Genomic DNA, 20,124 nt, shown 5'->3' with positions numbered 1-20,124 from the left:
AACTTGGATAAATAAAGAGTTTAGAGTGAAATAACTTTTTCTACATAATCAGAGTAGTTGTATGAACTGCTGGTATGAATTTCATAGCAATAGGATAAAATTTGAGGAAAATAGGTAGGGCATGCATATTTTGGCAGGCTCGACATCCATATTGCCAAAAAAATGCATCCCCTGGTAACATGGAGAAATAAAGAATTAAAGAGGGATTTCACCTTTTCTACATAATCAGAGATGTTCTATGAATTACTGGTATGGGTTTTATATCGATAGGATAATATTTGAAGAACATGGAGAGGCCATGCATATTTTGGCAGGCTAATAATAGGCTTTGCTGTACATGCATCCCCTGCTTACATGGAGAAATAAAGAGTCAAGAGTGAAATTACTTTTTCTATACAATCACACTTGTTTTATGAACTGCTGGTATACATTTTGTATCAGTAGAATTATATTTGTGGAAAATATATAAGGCCTACATGTATTGGCAAGGTAACATTTGCTATGCCAGAAAATGCATCCCTCTGCTAACTTGAAGAAATGAAGAGTTAAGAGGGACTTCACCTTTTCTACGTAATGACACTTATTCTCTGTGCAACTGCTATACGTTTCATATCAACAATAGACAGGGGATACAAATATTGGCAGGCTCAGTCATTAAAATGCATCCCCTCTACATTAATATGCTAGACAGTTAAGCATGATATAAAATGTTCTACATAATGGGCCTCTGTTTTGTAATACTTTAAGCTAATATGATGTTAAAAGAAAAATCGGGAAATTTCAAACCAAATGCGGAGAGCATTTTCTTCAGATACGGACTGAAAAACGTTCGACTCATTTGTCTCAATAAATGTGTAAAAACCGTATTTATTTCAATTAATCTGCGATATAAAACCCACCGTTTTAAGGCTGACATGTTTAAGAAACGTGATATTGTTACGAATATCTTTAAAAGTTTCGTCTTCGGTCATATTTCAGTCCGTTTCCTCATTAAAATGCGAGAGTTTAGAGCGATGCGCGCTCCCGCGACAGGGGATGCAATTCTCGGCAGGCATGCATTTCTGGGCATAACACCTGCTGAGCGAGCTGGACCGACTCCTCTGGCCCCATTCGAAAGGCATTGAAATTGGACAACGACAATTTGTTCCACCGTTTGAAGTGCTTGTGTTTTTTTCCTTTTACAGTTTGTGTGCTTATTATTGAACTTACTAATTAGTTTGCTTTCTTTTGTTTTGATTTACTAATTTGTTTTCTCTACATTGCATGTTTTGTTTGTTCATTTATTTTTTTTGGAATAATTCAAATTGTCTTTTTTTTCACATGATCCCTTTTCCGTTCCAGGGACAGAGTAGAGGCCTGAAGCCATGTTTTTAAGAAGAGAAATGTTTTAATTAAATTGTTTAATAAAATATTGTGGACTGTTCTGGTGCATCTTGTTTAAAAAGACCCCCCTGTGGGTCACATGATGTTAGAGTGAGGGGAAGATGGCATGGTTGGGTTTTTTCTACTTCCTTTAGCTCACACTCGAGGGGCGTAATCACACTAATCCACAGCTCGGTGCCATTCCAGCTCATCAATGTAACTGAGGATCAATATGGCAGATATCTAATTGTACAATGTGTGATTCTGTCTGTGAAACTAAATTTGGTCAATATTTACGGGGCAAACAATGATAACCCTGCTTTTTTAGACACCTGTTTCTGTCTGTAGCGTCGCTTCCTGGAGGGTACATCATAGGAGGTGATTTTAACTGTACGCTCATTCCAACGTTAGATAGATCAACAGGCAAAGACGTTTCTCATGCTCAAACAAGGAAAGAACTACTTAACTTCATGAAAGAACTCAACTTGGTTGACATATGGAGAAATATGCATCCTAATCAGTCTTTCTCATGCTCTTCTAGTACTTGCTAAACATTTTTAAGAATTGATTACTATTTAGTCTCAGCTGATCTAGTTCCACACATTACTAATAGTTGGTATGACCCTATAGTAATATCTGATCACGCTCCGGTGTCATTCTGCCTTAGGGTTCCAAATCTTTCCTTTTCATCAAAGTAGCATCTGCAACCTATTTGCCTTAGGGACCCAGAATTCATACAATTTATTGGAACAAAAATAGATATGTATTTTGAATTGAACACTCACCAAACCTCGGCTACGGTGAGATGGGAGGCCTTTAAGGCATTTTTAAGAGGTCAAATGATCAGTTTTACCAGCTTCAAGCATAAAACTAACAAACAAGAATTGGAACAACTAGATAAATCTATTAAAAGCACAGAAACACAACTATTTCATAATTCTTCAACCCAACTAAACACAGAACTTCTTAGGTTAAGAGCCAAATACAACATGCCATCTACAAATAAAGCAATTAAAAGTTTAATGAGACTGAAACAATCATATTTTGAACAAGGTGAGAAGGCTAGTAAGTTGTTGGCTTGGCGTATCAAACAGGAACAAACAGATAAAGCAATAAACTCAATTCAAACAGCTGAAGGAGTGTTTACATCTGACCTAAAAGAAATAAGCACATTTAATTTTTTTTTTTTTACTACAATTTGTATAGCTCAGACTACTGAGACCTTGCTCCCCAGGCACAAACTGATTTCTTGGATTAATTAGAATTTACTCCCCTAGATAACGAATCCCTAAAATCACTTGATTTTGAGCTCAATGCACAATTATTATCTGAGGCTATATCCAATATGAAAGGTGGTAAAAGCCCAGGGCCTGATGAAATTCCTATTGAAATATATTAAATATTTCAATCCAAACTGATACCCCTAATACTTGACATGTATCAAGAACCCTTTAAAAAATGGTCTCTCCCTCCCTCACCTAATACTATAATTTCCCTACTGTTGAAGCCAGGTAAACCTGCAACTCAATGTGGCTCACATAGGCCAATTTCTATTATTAATGATGTTAAAATTTTGTGTAAAGTGTTAGCTAGGAAGTTGGAGCCACTTTTACCCATGATAGTCCGCCCTGATCAAAATGGATTGTACAGGGAAGACAGGGTTTTCACAAGATCAGAAGGGTGTTTAATGTAATTTTTGAAAAATCTGGAGTTCCAGACAATGCTATCCTGTCACTGGACACACAAAAGGCATTTGACAGGATAGAATGGCAATATATGTTTGCTGTTATTGAAAGCTTTGGTATAGGAGGGAAATTTTTTAGCAGGGTAAAGCTAATATACTCAATCCCACAAGCTGAAATCTTAATCAATGATCTAACTTCACCTCCCTGCAAACTGAAACGTGGGACAAGGCAGGGCTGCCCCCTTTCTCCTCTGTTGTTCACATTGGCCATCGAACCTTTAGCTCTGGCAATTCGCAAACACGATAATATAACCGGTATAAGAATAGGGAGCTTGGAATATTGTGTAGCCTTGTATGCAGACGACATAATCCTGTTTTGCTCTAATTTGGGGAACAAGATACCCACAATAACTGATTTAATTCAGTCTTTTGGAGTTTATTCAGGATATGAGATAAATAATGCTAAATCTGAAATAATGTACTTATCAGAAAAAGAACATCTCAATCCCAAAGTTTCAACTCCATATCTAGATGTCAAAATCACTCCTACAATAAATGACATTATTCATTTATTGTACTTACTGATTCTGTAAGTTAATTGCATAACTTACAGAATCAGTTATGCAATTAATAGAAAGATGGTCCACGCTATCCATTTTCTTAATTGGTCGCGTCAATATTATGAAAATGACAACATTGCAAAAACATTTATACGTTTTCCAATCAGTTCCACTTCCCCCATCTCCATCCTTCTTTAAGGAGATAAATAAAACTTTTTCCAACTTCATTTGGAACGGTAAGAGTCCTAGAATAAATTTTCTTCTTCTTGTATCTACCTTATGACAGACGAGGTTTACAATTGCTAAATGTATTCTGGTATGTCTGGGCAGCCCGGATCAGGGCAGCTATGTTTTATTTTATTACCAGACAGCCCCCAGTGTGGGTTACAATTGAGTCCCGGCTGATTTCTATTCCTATAAACTTGTACTTGGATTCATCAGACAGTAAAAAGCTTATTAAACAAACAAAAAACCCTTTTCTGAAAAATACAATGCTTGTCTGGCAAAAAGTACTTGATTATTTGGGAGAAAAGAGAAAACAGCTATCCCAGTTCTCACCCATGTTTGGAAACAGGGACTTTGGTCCAGGTAGAGCAGACCCAGGTTTTAAACTCTGGTCTGCTAAGGGAATAGCTAAGATGTCTGATCTTTTTACAGGGAGAGTATTTATGTAATTTGAAGAACTTATAAACAAACATCATATTCCTACAAAATATTTCTATAAATATCTTCAAGTTCAGAGTTTCATTTTATCCAAGCAACAAAATAATCTTGATCTGCCCTCTTTGTCTTCATTAGAAGACATTATTGTAAGTTACCTATATGATAGAGGACAGGTGTCTCTTCTTTATTCCTTGTTGGTTGACAAATGTAAAGAATCTTCAGCCAACATTCTACAAACATGGGAAATGGATCTGGGAGAAAGTGTGTCGAGTGAGGAATGGTCAGAAGCCTGCACTTTGATTCAAACACTATCTGCCAACACAAATTCCAAATTACTACATCACTCCAGTTAAATTGCATCACTTTAACTCTAATATTCCTGACATTTGCATTAAATGTACTTCCCAAAAAGATTCTTTATTTCATTGTATGTGGGCGTGTCCTTGAGTGTTAGCTTTTTGGAAGGATGTATTGATTGTGATTAGTCAGATGATTGGTAAACAGGTTCCTTTAAATCCTAAAATGTGCATCTTGAATATTTATCCTGAAGTCTTTATCCCAAACAACTTGAGATCCTTACTTAATGTCTCCTTTTAGGAAGTTAAACGCTGTATTGCATCCTCATGGAAGAAAGAGACATTATGTAGAATTTCACAATGGACCACACAAATGACTTTTTACTTTGCATTTGAGAAAATCAGCTATTTTACTAAGAACAAGCATGATAAATTTAGGGAAATCTGGTCTGTCTTTTACACTTGGTTGGGGCAAAAATAATATCCAACTTGATGGATGGATAAAGGGCTTGTTTTAAGATCATGTCATGAATTACGGTGCGGTGTTGGTGAGGCAGACGCAGCGGGCCCAGGTATGATGAATAATGAAATTTAATGAAGAAAATCACAGTCCAAAACAACTGGCAGCACGCACATGGACACATTGACAACGAATTGACAGGACCTGACGAGGAACAAGGAACACAGGTGGATTTAAATACACAGCGGGTAATCACAGAACGAGACACACCTGGGAACAATCAAGGGGAGGACAGGACAACAAGAGACTCAAGGACACAGAAACTCGAAATTAACACCCAGAAAACACAGAACACGACAGATCATATCATAAGGCAAACTGATGTTTATGCTAGTTGGTCTATTGAAGGTCTTCTGCAAACTTATTTATTTTATTTTTATGAATTTATTCACTTTTTTCTCCTCCCCTGTGTGTATGTCCTTTTGGTTTTTGTCTTGTCTGGGTTTATATTTTATAAACCCAGACAAGACAACATACATATACATATGACTATATGTATGTTTCTTGTTCTCTTGTTAAAATCAATAAATATATGTTAAAAAAATACTCCTAAAAGTAAAGTTTTTCAAAGAAGTTACTCAAGTAAATGTAACTGGCTGATGTAAAATTAGTTGATATTTTTGGGCCTGAAATAAAAGTTTAAATGTTTAACCCCCCCCCCCCACACACACACACACACACTGCAATAAAACTGTGATAGTCAAACAGAATACTAGGAAGTGTTTTGCTTGAGCAAACAAAAGAGAAACTCCTCTAATACACCAAACCGCTTTATGTGAGCCTTCACTGGTTAACGTGAGGATGTCAGTTATGTTAACCACAGAAACAGACAAAGATGTAAGAGCAGATTTATTTTGCACTCAAATTACCTATACTTTCAACTAAACACAAATCATACTCAATATAAACTGATAAAACAAAACAAAACCATGTTCTGAAAATAAAGAGCAGAACAGCATGCACCCATTGCCAGGTAAAAAAGTTAAAGGGGAAATGAGGGTTTAGAAGAAGTTCAAACAAGAACAGGAAGAGAGCCGAAAAAAATAGCCGAAGAAATGAGAATACAAAGGCAGAAGTGCAGTTAGTTGGTTTCAGTGTCAGGGGAGAATGCAACAGCGCTTCTCAGACACAAATGACAAACAGTTTTTCAGCTGAAAAAAGGGATTGAGAGATTTTTGAAAAGAAGCAATATTTTGTAAAGCAAGTCAATCACTGGATTTTCATTGCAGCTTTAAAATGAGGTAAGTTATGTTCTAATAAATGTGATATTAAAGTTCTACAAAACTCTACAAAATTGAAGTATAGACTAATTAGCTTCTGAACAGTAAAAAAACAACTTTATTATATGACTCCTTTTAGCCATGTAAATATCATAAAAGACAACTCGTTTTATTTTTTTTATAACTTTAAAGAAAAGGAAACTAAACATTTCTTGTGTGCTGTCTACATTTCCTGCCTTCTATTGCATCTCAACCTCATGTCAGGTATTTTACTTTCGCAATTAGAGAGAATGAAATGTAGCAGTGCAATAAAACGAAACTGGCTTATTTTTCTTACATCTCATAGCAGCAAACCTTGAACAGAAAAACATCCAGTCTTCCATAAAAGGAAATGGACTGATCACAGGAAGTGGTCGAAGATAAAAACCTGTGCTTTGACAGGAAGTTAAGATTTCACACAGACTTAAGTTGAGACAAAATGATGCATGTATGTATGTGTCTATATACATATATAAACATGTTGTGATACACTAGGTCAAATAAAATAATATTGAAGCAGATAACTGTAGCACATGGCAACGTTTATTTTCGAACGGGGAACTTCTTCTTTACAGGGCCAGCTCACATATCTTGTGCACAGCAAGAGCGCCACCAATGTTATATGTCCTTTTTCTTCAGATTTACAACCAAACAGCGTCCAACACATAGGAGCATAATCAGACCAAAAGTATCTAACAATCTTAAATCTAGAGGTTCAATTATTTCTGTGTCTGGAACACCAAAGCTCCTCCCCTGTAAAATTAATACTTAATCAATTAAACAGTTTTCAGTATTTTTTATGAATATAAACTGAAATCTAGAAACACTTTCTTTTCTTTTTTCAAAATCGTCATTTAGAGTTGCAATTTCAAGTTCAGTCTATCAGGTGGTCGCCGGTTCCTCACTGGACAAATGTTCCTTTCGACGGTAGATGATGGCAAGTCTATTGGTTGATTCCCAACAGTTTTTTCTTCCATCTGTTGATTCACATTGATTCATATTCAGATCATCGTCATTCCAAAAGTTTCCAGCACAAGAGTCTGTTTGTGTAAAATGAGCTGAATTTCCATTTACACCCAGAATCTGATTTACATGTTTTTTTTAACACACTTTCCATTCACTTCCACACTGTAAGTTACAGGACCCAAGATTCCTTGTACAACTTCATTCACCACTTCTCCCCTCCCCTGTAATTCTTAACCAATACAGGTTGACCTACTGTGAAAACTCTCACACGTGGAAGAGTTGGTTCTGTTTTGTTTTGCATTCTCTGAGAGAACTGGGGTCTGATCAGTGACAGTCTTGTTCGAACCTGTCTTTTTAGGAATAACTCAGCAGGAGTTTTCCCTGTAGTTGTATGGTGTGTGTTTCGGTACCCTAAAAGAAAATTTGCAACACAGTGCTCAAGTGTCATACCATCTATGGCTCGATTCTTTGCTAGCGACGTTTTAAGATTTTGGACTAAGAGCTTTGCTAATCCATTGTTGGCAGGTGACTTGATGTGCTGCACTCCATTTCTTTTTAGAAATAACTCAAACTCTTGTGAAACAAACTGAGGACCGTTATCTGTTACAACTCCTTTCGGTAACCCGTAAGCAGCATATAAATTTGTCAGTGTTTCAATGGTTTTAACTGAAGTAGTAGTATGCATAGGAATCATCTCTGGCCATCTAGCATAGGCATCCATAACTACCAGACACATCTGCTTGTGGTCCTCTGCAAAGTCCAGATGGATTCTCTCCCAGGGGCTGGCAGCCCATTTCCATTTGTGCACTGGTGCAGTACAAGGCATACTACGCTGCTTTTGACAAATGGTACATTCACTGACTTCCTGTTCAATACACTCATCTACTGCTGACCACCAGAATAAACTTCTGGCGAGGGATTTCATCTTTACTATTCCCCAGTGATGTTCATGCAGTTCAGAAATCAACTGATCCCTTAATTTCTTAGGAACCACCACTCGTAACCCCCACAGCAGACAATCATCTTCAACAGTCAGCTCAAAAGTCTCTGAAACTATGGCTTCAGCACCTCATCCTGTACATGTTTAGGCCAGCCAGTTAACACCAAGTGCTTCACCACCTTTTACACTGGATCTTTGTCTGTTTCTTTTGCTATCTCCCTTGCAGTGATAGGTAACTCATCAAGGTAAATAGGGTTTGACACCACATTGGTTTCATCGGTAACCTTGATAAAGCATCTGCGTTGCTGTGTTGCTCAGATCTTTTGTACTGAATCTCGTACTTGTATGCAGCTAGGATTAGAGCCTACCATTGCAATCTAGCAGCAGCTAGCGTAGGCACACCTGTTTTTGGTCCCAAGAATTTTAGCAATGGTTTGTGGTCCGTCACCAAAATGAATTTCCTTCAATAAATATAGTCATGAAACTTCATAACACCAAACAATAAACCAAGTGCTTCTTTTTCAATCTGTGAGTAGTTTTATATATCAACCTTTATATAGGTTTCACAAATCAGAAAAAGATTGCACAAATCCCAAACCTGGTTTTAACCCTCCTGTTATGTTCGTTTCTAGGGTACAGCAAAAATGTTTGTGGGTCAATTTGACCCGGGGAGTGTTTAATCATGCTATAGTGTCAGAAACCAAGAAATTCCCCCCAAACATTTTTGTATCTGATTATTAACTCCAATACTAATCATTTCAATCAATATTTGTGCAATGATGTTTTTGTATTTCTCAGAAATTAAGGATCAATGACGACAACCTACTCATTTACTCATTTGGGCATAAAAAATTGAATTTACATTTTTTATGTCCACTGAAAAAAACCTAGACACAAAAAAACTATAATTTCCCTAAAATTGATCTTTGGTAATTTTTTTTATATTATACTTTTTTTTTTTTCAATGGGTGATCCTTATAATTGAACTTGAGACACACATACTGTTCTGGGTCAAATTGACCCGCTGGTTAAAATCAAGATAAATGAGTCATGCAGAGAGTATTTATGTTTTCCTCCACTTCTGCTGAGTGTCACTCAGTGTAGGTGGAGCTTGTCCACGGGAACAGAAAAGATTCCCGTCATAAGTTGTGTGAACACCTGCTTTCTCGCAGTTTCCTAGTGAAGTAAAGAGAATAGTGAGAAAGTGGGCTTGTGTGTGTCGGCTTGTGGGTGTAGGGGTGTGGTGGTGTGTGTTTGTGTGTGTGAGGTGAAATATGGTTCATAGCTGCAATAAAACATATAGAATTGGACTTTTTAAAATCTTTTTTTGCACTTTAACCTGACTGCCGGGTCAAATTGACCCGAACAGTATCTATGTAAAAAGTAGCGCTAGGGGTTGGTACAAATGTGTAAAATGAATACATTTTCAATTTATATGTAGAGTGCACCTATTAAGACAAATACAAAAAGTTTCATGCAAAAAAAAAATACTTTCAACTATTTTGAAAAAGTTTTTAAACTTTAAAACGGGTCAATTTGACTCAGAACATAAAAGGATGGTTAAATATACTGCTATTAGTTGAGAATAATTTAGTGTAGGTTTGAAAAGTCAAGATGTTGTAGTTTTGGAATTGCAGCAGTTATACTAAGATAGAGATCCAAAAAAAAGTGGTGTAATCAATCTTTATTGAAGTTTCACAAATCAGATAAAAGTTTCACAAATCCCAAACATGGTTTTAAATATTCCACTCTTAGAGCAGAATAATCCAGTCCAGGTTTGAAGAGTCTAGGTCAGGGGTGCCCAATGTCGGTCCTAGAGGGCCGACATCCTGCAGGGAGTGTCTTTCCCTGGTTTAACTCACCTGGATCAAATGATGGCTCATTAGAAGGCCTAAGAAGAACATTGACATGCTGAAAAGATTGTTGGTACCATCAGGGAGAGAACTAAAACGTGCAGGATGCCGGCCCTCGAGGATTGACTTTGGGCACCCCGGTCTAGGTGTTGTAGTTTTTAAACTAGAGTCGATTAAAGATACAGAAGGTAGTGAAAAATTAGGTGGAATTGCCCTTTAGCCATTTCCCGAATCGGAAGCTGGAATTGGAAACCAACTTCAGCTTCGTACAGACTGGCGACATGTCCAGGATGACCCCGCATCTCACCCAGAACGTTAGCTGGAGATAGGCACCAGCACCCCCCCTGACCCCTCTAAGGGACAAGGGTGTTAGAAAATGGATGGATATATACATCTATATCTAGATATAGATATATTAATATCTATATCTCCATTTAGATATATATATATATATATATATATATATACTGCTCAAAAAAATAAAGGGAACACTTTAAGTGTTAAACACCTGTTTAAGTGTTCCCTTTATTTTTTTGAGCAGTGTATATAGATATATATACTGTATATATATATTCTTTTTACTCCTTGTTTTTCCCATCTGCTTCTCTCTTCTGTAGTGAGTCCAGCTTGTGTGCTGTAAGAGCGACAGTCTTGCTTTACGATGACAGCAGTAAGCGCTGGGTACCGGCAGGGTCAGATGCGACCCATGTCAGCCGTGTCCAGATCTATCACAACGCTACAACAAACACCTTCAGAGTGGTGGGCCGCAAACTGCAGGCTGACCAGCAGGTATGGGACAAGAAAACACACGTCCTCCAATATAATATGCAATTTCTCAGTTGTTTTGAAAAACGCTGAACTAAAAGATATTCACTTTAGAGAACACAGAATGTTATTTTAATATTTAAATGCAACTTTAGTCATAAGACATAATGCACTTTCCTCCATGCTCCATTAATATCATGACCATCTCAGTACAACTGAAATTTCTCTATGACACTGTTATGTTTTTGTCATTTATTTTCTGACATAAATCTTACCAATTCTCTCTTCTTTTACTTTTTTGTTGTTTGTTGGACTTAAGGATTTCCTTAATTTGTTTATCCTCCTACAAATTAATCAACATAATGTTTAACTTATTTTTTTTAACATCGCAGTACGGAAGCTCTTGTCAGATTTTGACAATGATAGTACCTTTGAAAAAGGAGGATGAAGTCTAATTAATATGAATCTGTGCATGTAATCACGGTCAATCTGTACTGTTTAGTCATACTTGATGTGAAAAAAATTAAGAAAATGTAAACAATAACTTGAAATATTCATAATTCATTTAAACTAAAACAAAATGAAGTAATACTGTATTAACTACCAGGAAGAAAAAAACCTGAGCTTGAAAATTCAAACCGTTTGTCGAGTTTATGGAAATCATGTTGGATTGTATAGATTTGCTGTAAGATTCTGGAAGAGACAAACAAAACCATATCAACCCCTAATTTGTCAAGTTCTATTCTTGCATCCTTGCTATAACCTATGTACCTGTTAAGCTAATGTGTTGAATTCAGGCCAACATTTCATTGCCAGCTTGTGTCAATAAGATACTGCCTTGAGTCTTCGGTCCGTGTTATTCAATCATTTTGCAACACAAAAAGATAAAAATTCTCAACATTTGTCATGAGCTTTCATACTGCAGAATTATATGAGCATATAAACCAACTCAACATGACGAATTTACAGCTCTTAACATTTGGGCTCTGGCTCTAGCATGAATGACAGAAATAATAAAACAAACTAACTAAAATGGAAATAATGATAATAATAATAATGATAATAATAACAACAACAGCAATAATAATGATGTAAGAAATGTAATACTTCATCTGTGGTTCTTTTATGTCAGGTAGTGCTCAACTGCCCCATTGTCAAAGGGATGAAATATAATCAAGCAACAGCAACCTTTCATCAGTGGCGAGATCCTAAACAGGTGTGGGGATTAAACTTTGGCAATAAAGAGGATGCAGCTCTGTTTGCTAACTCCATGACTCACGCATTAGAGGTTCTCAGTGGATCTGGAAGTGCAGGTACCCAAAGCTGAGCAAGGCACATATATATATCTGACTTTGAGTCAAATGAGACGGATGAGTGGGTCTACATATGTATGTATATGTTGAGTTGATGTAATAACTGTCTCACAGGTTCTGCTAACAATGGACCATCTCCACAGCAACTTGAAGAACAGAAAAGGTACAACTGTCCAGAACAGTCATGTGTTTGATTTTTTTCATTAAACTTTGTGATTATAGAGCAAAATTTAAGCTTTTGTTTTTGTTCAGACTTGAGCGACAAAAGCAGGAGCAGCTAGAGAGAGAGCAGAAGCGGCCAGATACCCCCGCCTCTTCTCCAGCTGCTCCTCCAGCTCCACCACCGCCTCCTCCAGCTCCAACCCCACCAGCACCTCCACCCCCTCCCTGTGGTGGTGCAGTCCCACCTGCACCACCTCCACCCCCTGAAGGAGGAAGTGGAAAAGTTGGAGGACAAGGGGGCGGTAGTGATCTTGCATCTGCCCTTGCAGGAGCTAAATTACGGAAAACAGTAAAGGTAAAGGCATCCATGCAGGATGTATAAAGTCTGTGTAAAAAAAAAGTCAGAGTTTTCTGACTCGGATGGAGGAATCCATAAAAAAGTGCAATCTCCTTTATTTTTGGTACATTTTTCTACGTATTATCCACTTTATTTCCACAACAGATCCATGACAGATTGAACAAACCCTGACGCATGCAAACCAAACACACCCAAGCAGCTGCAAACAGATTGCAGCTGTTTGGAAGCCACATTGGAGCTGTGCTGTGTTGACTCACAAACACAGTGCAGGTTACGCTCCTTTGACCACACAATATCACATCGTTGAGCTTGTAGGCACCACCAGAGGGGCCACAGAGGCTTATCTTAACTAGCTAACTGTTGGTCATGTGATCAAAGGAGCCTAAAATTCACGCAGCTAATTGAGCAGGATAAGAATTCAGCGTTATAAATTCAATGTATAAAAAATGTCGGATTCTACTGAGATAATTTCCTCCATAAGTATCTTACGTATTTGCAAATTTAATCAAGGAGTAATTGTTAAATGACATCCATTAAACTTTGTGAATAAGATTTAGTGGTTGTGATCCCTTACCATTTTTTCTCACCATAAACATGAAGCTATTTTGGCATCGGAAGACAAAAAAAACAAAAAACTAATTAGAGTGCTTTGATTTCTGAAGGATGAGGGCGCGGCATCAGCCCCAGCTCCCAAAGCATCATCCTCATCATCATCTGGTGGGGGCGGAGGAGGTGGCCTAATGGGAGAAATGAGTGCAATTTTGGCAAGGAGGTGAGTTAAAACCCTAACAGTTTGTTTTTCTCAGCATTTCTGATCCACCAAAGCAAATGAACAGAATGAAGTATGACTATAAGTTCAACCTCCAGAACATTTAATGCATCATAGAAGTAGTTTCTCATTCCTCCCAACAAACTTACCTACTAATGCTTAATAGTCAAAAACAAAAACTAACAATTCTCATTTCAGTGCTTGAGTTTTTAAAACACAAAAATGTTTAATTAGTTCTCAATTTCTGTAGAAGACGTAACAGACTTTTGCAGGCTATCAACTAAGTTTTTTGTTTTTTTACTATTTTTTGGAGAAATGCATTGATCTGAGAAATGTACCAAACTGTAATTTCTGTCAGCAAAATAAAATAACCACTCTAACTTCACAAGAGACTTGAACTTAATTTTGATTCATATTTTCATTGATATTTTTGTATATAGAACAAAGGTGTTTATATATTCCAGGGTGCAAAAGTGTTGACCTTAAACAAATTGTTTACACCACTGACTGTTAAGATGCATGTTTGCAGAAACAAAGAACACATGCAGAACACCTCCAAAAGTAAAACACAGTGAAAGAAAATCAATAGTGAAAAAACACATACACATGTACATATGCATACATACACTTACACACATACACATTCACAACCATATGCATACATATACAGTATGTACACATACCAAAATAAAGTGAGGCTAGAGGGTGTTTACATTGAAGCAACAAACTCAATAAATGGTTACCATTTAATGTTTGTGTATCTAATTTTCTCCACTTTCAAAAAGGACATGACCTCATTTATCCACTTTGTACTGGATGGAGCAATAGTTGATTTCCAGTTACAGAGAAGGTGGTGCCTAGCGATCACAGAGGTAAAAACTATTACTTCCAACTCTGAGCTAAAGTGTCAATAGTTCTTGAGAGGACAACAGACATGGTGTGAAAGTAAATTTGCCAGAAATTTATGAGGGCAGAGAAGGTGAAAAACATATGTGAAAGATTTCAGGGTGAGCTTCCACATCTGTCACAAACATCTACTATATTTGGGAAGAGCTGTGCCAGCCTAGTTTTTGAGTAATGACATCTGAATACCATTTTGAACTGTATCAAGCTCAGATGGGCACATATAGAAGTTTTGTGAATGGCTTTCAGTGCTGATTCCCACTGATGTTCATCAAAACCAGCCCCAGTTTACACTCCCAAGGTTTCTTAGTGTTTGTAGTTAAGAAGACATCATATGACTGAATCGAGTTATAAATCTTTGAAATTAAACATCTTTGAAGGGGGTTAAGTTGTACAAGTTCATCCCACAGCTGCTCAGGTGGAAGATAAGGGAGTTGGGAAATAAAAATTTTGCACAGGAAATATCTAAACAAATGAGAGTGGAAGATTGTTAGGTCTAAATTACCTAAACACGGACACAAAGAAGAGACAAGAGTCAAAACTTAGTTTTTTACCTGCAAGGAGAACACAGCTGAAACCCAGTTACAGATTTCGGCCTATGCTCTGAAGCTTCAACTGAGTCTTACCCTGCTTTTATTAGAATTGGGAACTCCCTAGTTACATTCAGTGTGCAGCCCTGAAAGAAGGGGAAGCAGAAACAGCTGCACACTCACATGAATACAACTCATTCATACAATCTTCAAAAGCATATTTCATAAGATAAGACTATAGGTTTGCAGTTCCTCTGGACAATCAACGCCGTTCATGGCATCCTCCATTTTCACTCCTCAGCAGGCCGCTTCCAGAGTTTCTGCAAACACTCCAAAACACTCAAAGCACTTCAAGACACTCAAAGCACATTATTAAAATGTAAATGCAAAGGTATTTACATTTTAATACCTTAATAATAATAATAATAAATGGATGATATTATAAAATAAAGGTAAAGCAAATAAATGATAATTAACTATAAAATCCTTCCAACAAAGATTGAGTTCAAAAGCCAGATCTAGGAAAGAGCAAAACAAACCTTCTCTTGAAAAATCCTTGAAACATTTTAGTCCATAAGGAAAGTGGGATTCAGTAAGAGTGGGTGTAAATACCGTTTTTTGTTTTTTTTTAAAGTGGGGTTAAGACCATGAGACCTGTAAATTTAAACTGTTTCCTAAACTGGAACCATATTCTGAGAGTATTAGTATTAAACATTACTCAACCACTATGAGGTTGTTAGTTAGGCCAGGGGGATTTACAGAGGTTGAACTTGTTAGTAAAGCCAAAAGTGAGGTTGAGGGACATGAATGTGCTTCTAGTTGACACCAGGGTATCAACTGCAATAGACCAGAAAACAATTTTAGTCATGTTAGCTGCCCAGTAATAAAATTGAAAATTGGGTAGGCAGAGGCCACCATAGAGTCCACCGTATGTTTTGTCTTAGTCTGGGTGTTTTGCCACTCCTCAAAATATGACAAATAGCTGAATCTAATGATTTCAAAACTTCTTGGTAAAAATACAGGTAGACATTTAAACAGAAACAGAAATTTGGCAAGATGTTCATCTCAATGGTACTTATTCTCCCAGTCAAAGAAAGTGAGAGAGGTTTTCAAAAAAATACTCAAAGGTTCTAACATCATTTTCGTCAAGATGGCAGCTGGCTGCTTGCAGACGCAGCTCCCGTTGTGTGTGTTAATCTGTGTATATTTGCTGTAACCGATTAAGGACCCTTGCTTAAAGAACCCATAGATCATCAGTTAAGCTTTCCACAATGGCTGGATGTGGTTCTGTCGATGTTCTCCGCGTTCTTCTGCTACTTTTTATACTCTTTGTTACGGAGAACCTCGCCGAACAGAGTAGCGGCATTGTTTACGCACGTGAACAGCTGATTGCGCTGTGTAAGCCTCTGCTGCTGCCCGGAGACAGGCCTGTGGTCCCAGAGGAGTTACGGAGGAGACACCGGGGCTGCAGGTCTGGAGTTAAACGGAGGAGAGGAGATGGCGCAGGCCAGCGGTACCGGCGATTATTGTGGGGAACGTGAGGTCTTTGGGGAATAAGGCGGACGAACTCACGGCGCTGGTGAGGACCCAGAAGGAGTACAGGGAGTGCAGTATCTTCTGCTTCACGGAAACCTGGCTGCACTCGCTTATTCTGGACTACAGCGTGGAGGTCCCTGGATTTTCCTTGGTGCGGGGGACAGGGACTTTTCCAAGAGTCGGAAGAAGAAGGGCGGCGGGATTGCACTTTATGTGAGTGAGAGGTGGTGTAATCCCGGCCATGTTAACGTGAAGGAACAGATTTGTAACCCGGACATTGAACTTCTGGCTGTGGGAATGCGGCCGTATTATTTACCGAGGGAGTTTACGTCCGCCATTTTGATCGCTGTTTACATTCCCCCATCAGCTGATGCAGCGGTGGCCTGTGACGTCATCAGCTCTACCGCAGCCAAACTCCAGACTCAACACCCGGACGTTGTTATTGTGTCTTGTCTCTATGCTGTAACTGCGAAGTAATTTCCCTGCTGGGATGAATAAAGTACTTCTATTCTATTCTATTCTATTCTATTCTATTCTATTCTATTGCAAGTGCAAACAAGAGTGGCGACACAGGGCAGCCCTGCCTACAACCTGTACTTCAAAAGAAATATCTGGATCGGTTGTTACTGGTAATAATACTGGCAAAGCACAGTGTATTTAGAAGGCATATCCATGATAATTTTTTTTACCAAATCCAAATTTAGTTAAAACAGCAAACAGGTAACTCCATTCAACCCGATCAAACGTCTTTTCACCGTCTGTTGATATGACAACCTCAGGTGCAACTGTAGTCTCCCTCGAATAAACAATATTTAACAAAGTGCAAACATTGTAATAAAGTTGACGCCCCTTTATGAAGCCAGTTTGCTCCTCTGAGATAATTGTTAGGAGAACCCTGATCAAGTTTCTGGGCCAGTATTAGAGATAGATGTCAGGATCATTGTCCTTCTTTAAGAGAACACTAATAGAGTCGACTTGAACTTAATTTTGACCAACATCATTGCTTTTTATGCTTTATCAAAACAATTACCTTACTTTATACACAAGGATAAGCTAATTAAGTTGAACTTAAATAATAATAATAATAATAATAATAATAATAATAACCCAGTAACATGAAAATAACTAAAGTAAAAGATTACAGATAGATATTTAGGTAGCTAGGAAGATATTTTAAAATATGCAGATGAATGGCTCAGTCTATCGTATGTATTTTTTACATTTATTTCTGCCTCTCTTATCAGGAAGAAAGCTGCTGATAAGCCTGTGGAAAAAGTGAAAGAACCTTGTGATGTAAATGTTCCTCTTGTCATGATTTTATTATTTGTTGAGTGCACAGGTGACTATCTTGCTTGACACTACATGTGGTTTATTTGTGTGCCACCATAGGAAGAATGTGCTCCTGCAAATGCAAAGTCCTCTGGATCAGGAGGTGAGTAAATTCCTCCATTGTTGTATAACACAACAAAAGGCTCACTTCTTCCCACATAATAGGCCTTCCCTCTTCCAACTTTATAGAAACATACATTTATGTGTTTATGAATAAAATTTCATATATCTAAATAACAATAACATCACATTGTAAAAATAAATTTCAGCAGAAATCAACGAGCCGAAATATAAATCTGCTTCAACACCAAGGTAAGAGAAGGCTTCAGTACATAGGGTACTGAAAGCTGGCGTTATATAATGTGCATTAAAACACTTTCATTCCTCTGTAAATGTTCAGCAAGCCTTTGTTAAACAAATACTGTTTTGTAACAGGCCAAAAACTGCCACCCAGAAAGACATCAGCTGCAGCACATCTGCCCAGAGTCCTGGGTCCAGGTACAGCTGGTCGTTTCTCATTTTGTATGTGTACTTACTGTATGTGGTGCCTACAGTCTTAAGCAACACTATAGCAAAATGACATTTTTGAGCTATATACAGTATATATTTAGCAGCTACATTTCATAAACCATTTGGGTGACACAAATCTTTTCTATTTTTACAGCTTAAAATGTTAGCTTTCAGAAGCAAGTTTAAATGTTAGTGAAAATGTTTTAATACGTGTAGATTATTTTCTTTTGTTCTGGAAAAAATGACATACTTGACCATATGCACACCACTTAGGTAGATTTAAAGAAGAGTCCTTGTCAAACATGTTCGATCCGACATAGTGACAGAAAACAGAGAAATCAGTTGAAATAAAAATAGATTTCTTTAAAGTATTTTTTCCCCCACCTGTTCCTCTAAAATGGATTTAAGCACATTGACAGACTGTGTGAGAATTCCAGTTCATATACAATTATATGGAATCCTATTTGATAGATTCAATAAATCAAATTCAATCCAATCATAGTTGAAACAAGATTCAATTATATGCACATTTCGATTTAGTCAGGATTGAAATATAACATGGTCAAAGTGAGTAAATAATAAAATGCCAATTGGTTAAAGGTTACAAGAGTATTCAAAGGAATACTTGGTCATTGCATTCGGTAATTGACTTTGCTGAATCCCTCATCCTGGGAATCACATGTGGAAGAGAACCACTCGTCATTAACAGGAAACAAACTAACAGAACCAAGCATAACATGAAGGATCATCTAATTTGGCCAGCTTGGGTTTGAGACACAGACAAAAGGGAATCCCTGGTACAGAAGTACTTTTTATTGGAAACAAGAGCAGACAGCATTAACTGAACTAGACAAGCCTACAGTGAGCATGCAACCTTCATGACTTTTATTGGCTGCAGATAGTACATAAATGGCAAGAAGCCAGAGACAGAAATAGTTGGAATGTGTGGGTGATGTTTTTGTGTACCCTATAAACATCTACTTTCTGGGTTCACATGAGCTTTTTCTGTTTGTCTTTCCTCTACGAGACAAAATGAGTAATTTTTGGAACTGTCTAAAACGAGCTCTGCTACGTCTATTTTTGGGCATTTGCTTTAAAATAAGCTTAATCTGAAAGTAAATGTGTTCTTTTGCCTCAACAGGCTGAAAGTGGTGAAGAAAAAGTCAGATGGTGAAGAAGGAGACGATGATATGGAGCGTGTCAAACAGGTTAGATCCTCAGTTTGTTGCAGCAATCACAGCAAGAGAACAATGTTTGCTTTTCTTTTTTGCAATAACTTAGAAATCAAGTTAATTTGTTTCAAAACACAGAATAATGCTTTTGCAAAAACTGCACCGATCTTACTATGCCATTTTATGTCTTAAGGAGATTATAGAAGAAGTGAAAAAAGAGCTTAACAAGATGAAGGACGAGATTATCAAAGGTAAGGTTTTAAACTATTTTGGTTGAGAAGTTGTTTTCAAATTGTCTTCAAGAAACATAAAAAATCCAGTTGCTATTTAAAGTCATGTCCAACATTAGGTTGTAATTGTGTGCTGTGCATTTACTACAAAATACTAGAAATGTTATGACTGACGTTGATTTTTGTCTCTTCAAGCTTTGATCGAGGAACTCCAAAGATAAATGATGGACGTTACAGACAGCAGAAAGGCCTAACAATATGATGAAGAGATGGGATTTTTCCTCATGCAAATCGCTGGCAAAATACTTACTGCATTAAATTACTGAATTAAATGTCTAAAGATCATTGATCTCTTTTTCGATGCCATTTAGATTTTAATTCTGATATTGATGCTAATATAAACTATTATAAACTGATGCAAATCTATATTTACTTTTTTCTGTG

At 37.3% G+C, this 20,124-nt stretch overlaps 1 protein-coding gene across 1 annotated transcript; it reads left to right on the top strand.

Annotated features, from left to right (window-relative positions):
- Window positions 1-6,152: 6,152 nt before the first annotated feature.
- LOC114153752 (vasodilator-stimulated phosphoprotein-like) lies at window positions 6,153-20,025 on the top strand. Its single transcript, XM_028032508.1, has 13 exons — window positions 6,153-6,326; window positions 10,721-10,892; window positions 12,001-12,181; window positions 12,296-12,344; window positions 12,434-12,698; window positions 13,364-13,473; window positions 17,684-17,732; window positions 17,829-17,871; window positions 18,038-18,080; window positions 18,204-18,266; window positions 19,420-19,486; window positions 19,644-19,701; window positions 19,876-20,025. The coding sequence occupies exons 1-13, from the start codon at window positions 6,322-6,324 to the stop codon at window positions 19,899-19,901; spliced, it is 1,131 nt and encodes a 376-aa protein (XP_027888309.1). The 5' UTR covers window positions 6,153-6,321; the 3' UTR covers window positions 19,902-20,025.
- Window positions 20,026-20,124: the final 99 nt, after the last annotated feature.

The sequence above is a fragment of the Xiphophorus couchianus genome, chromosome 11 (genome assembly GCF_001444195.1).
Source record: "Xiphophorus couchianus chromosome 11, X_couchianus-1.0, whole genome shotgun sequence".
In the NCBI taxonomy this organism is placed as follows: Eukaryota; Metazoa; Chordata; class Actinopteri; order Cyprinodontiformes; family Poeciliidae; genus Xiphophorus; species Xiphophorus couchianus.
Note: the sequence above shows the minus strand (reverse complement) of the source record. Positions and strands in the feature narration are given on the sequence as shown.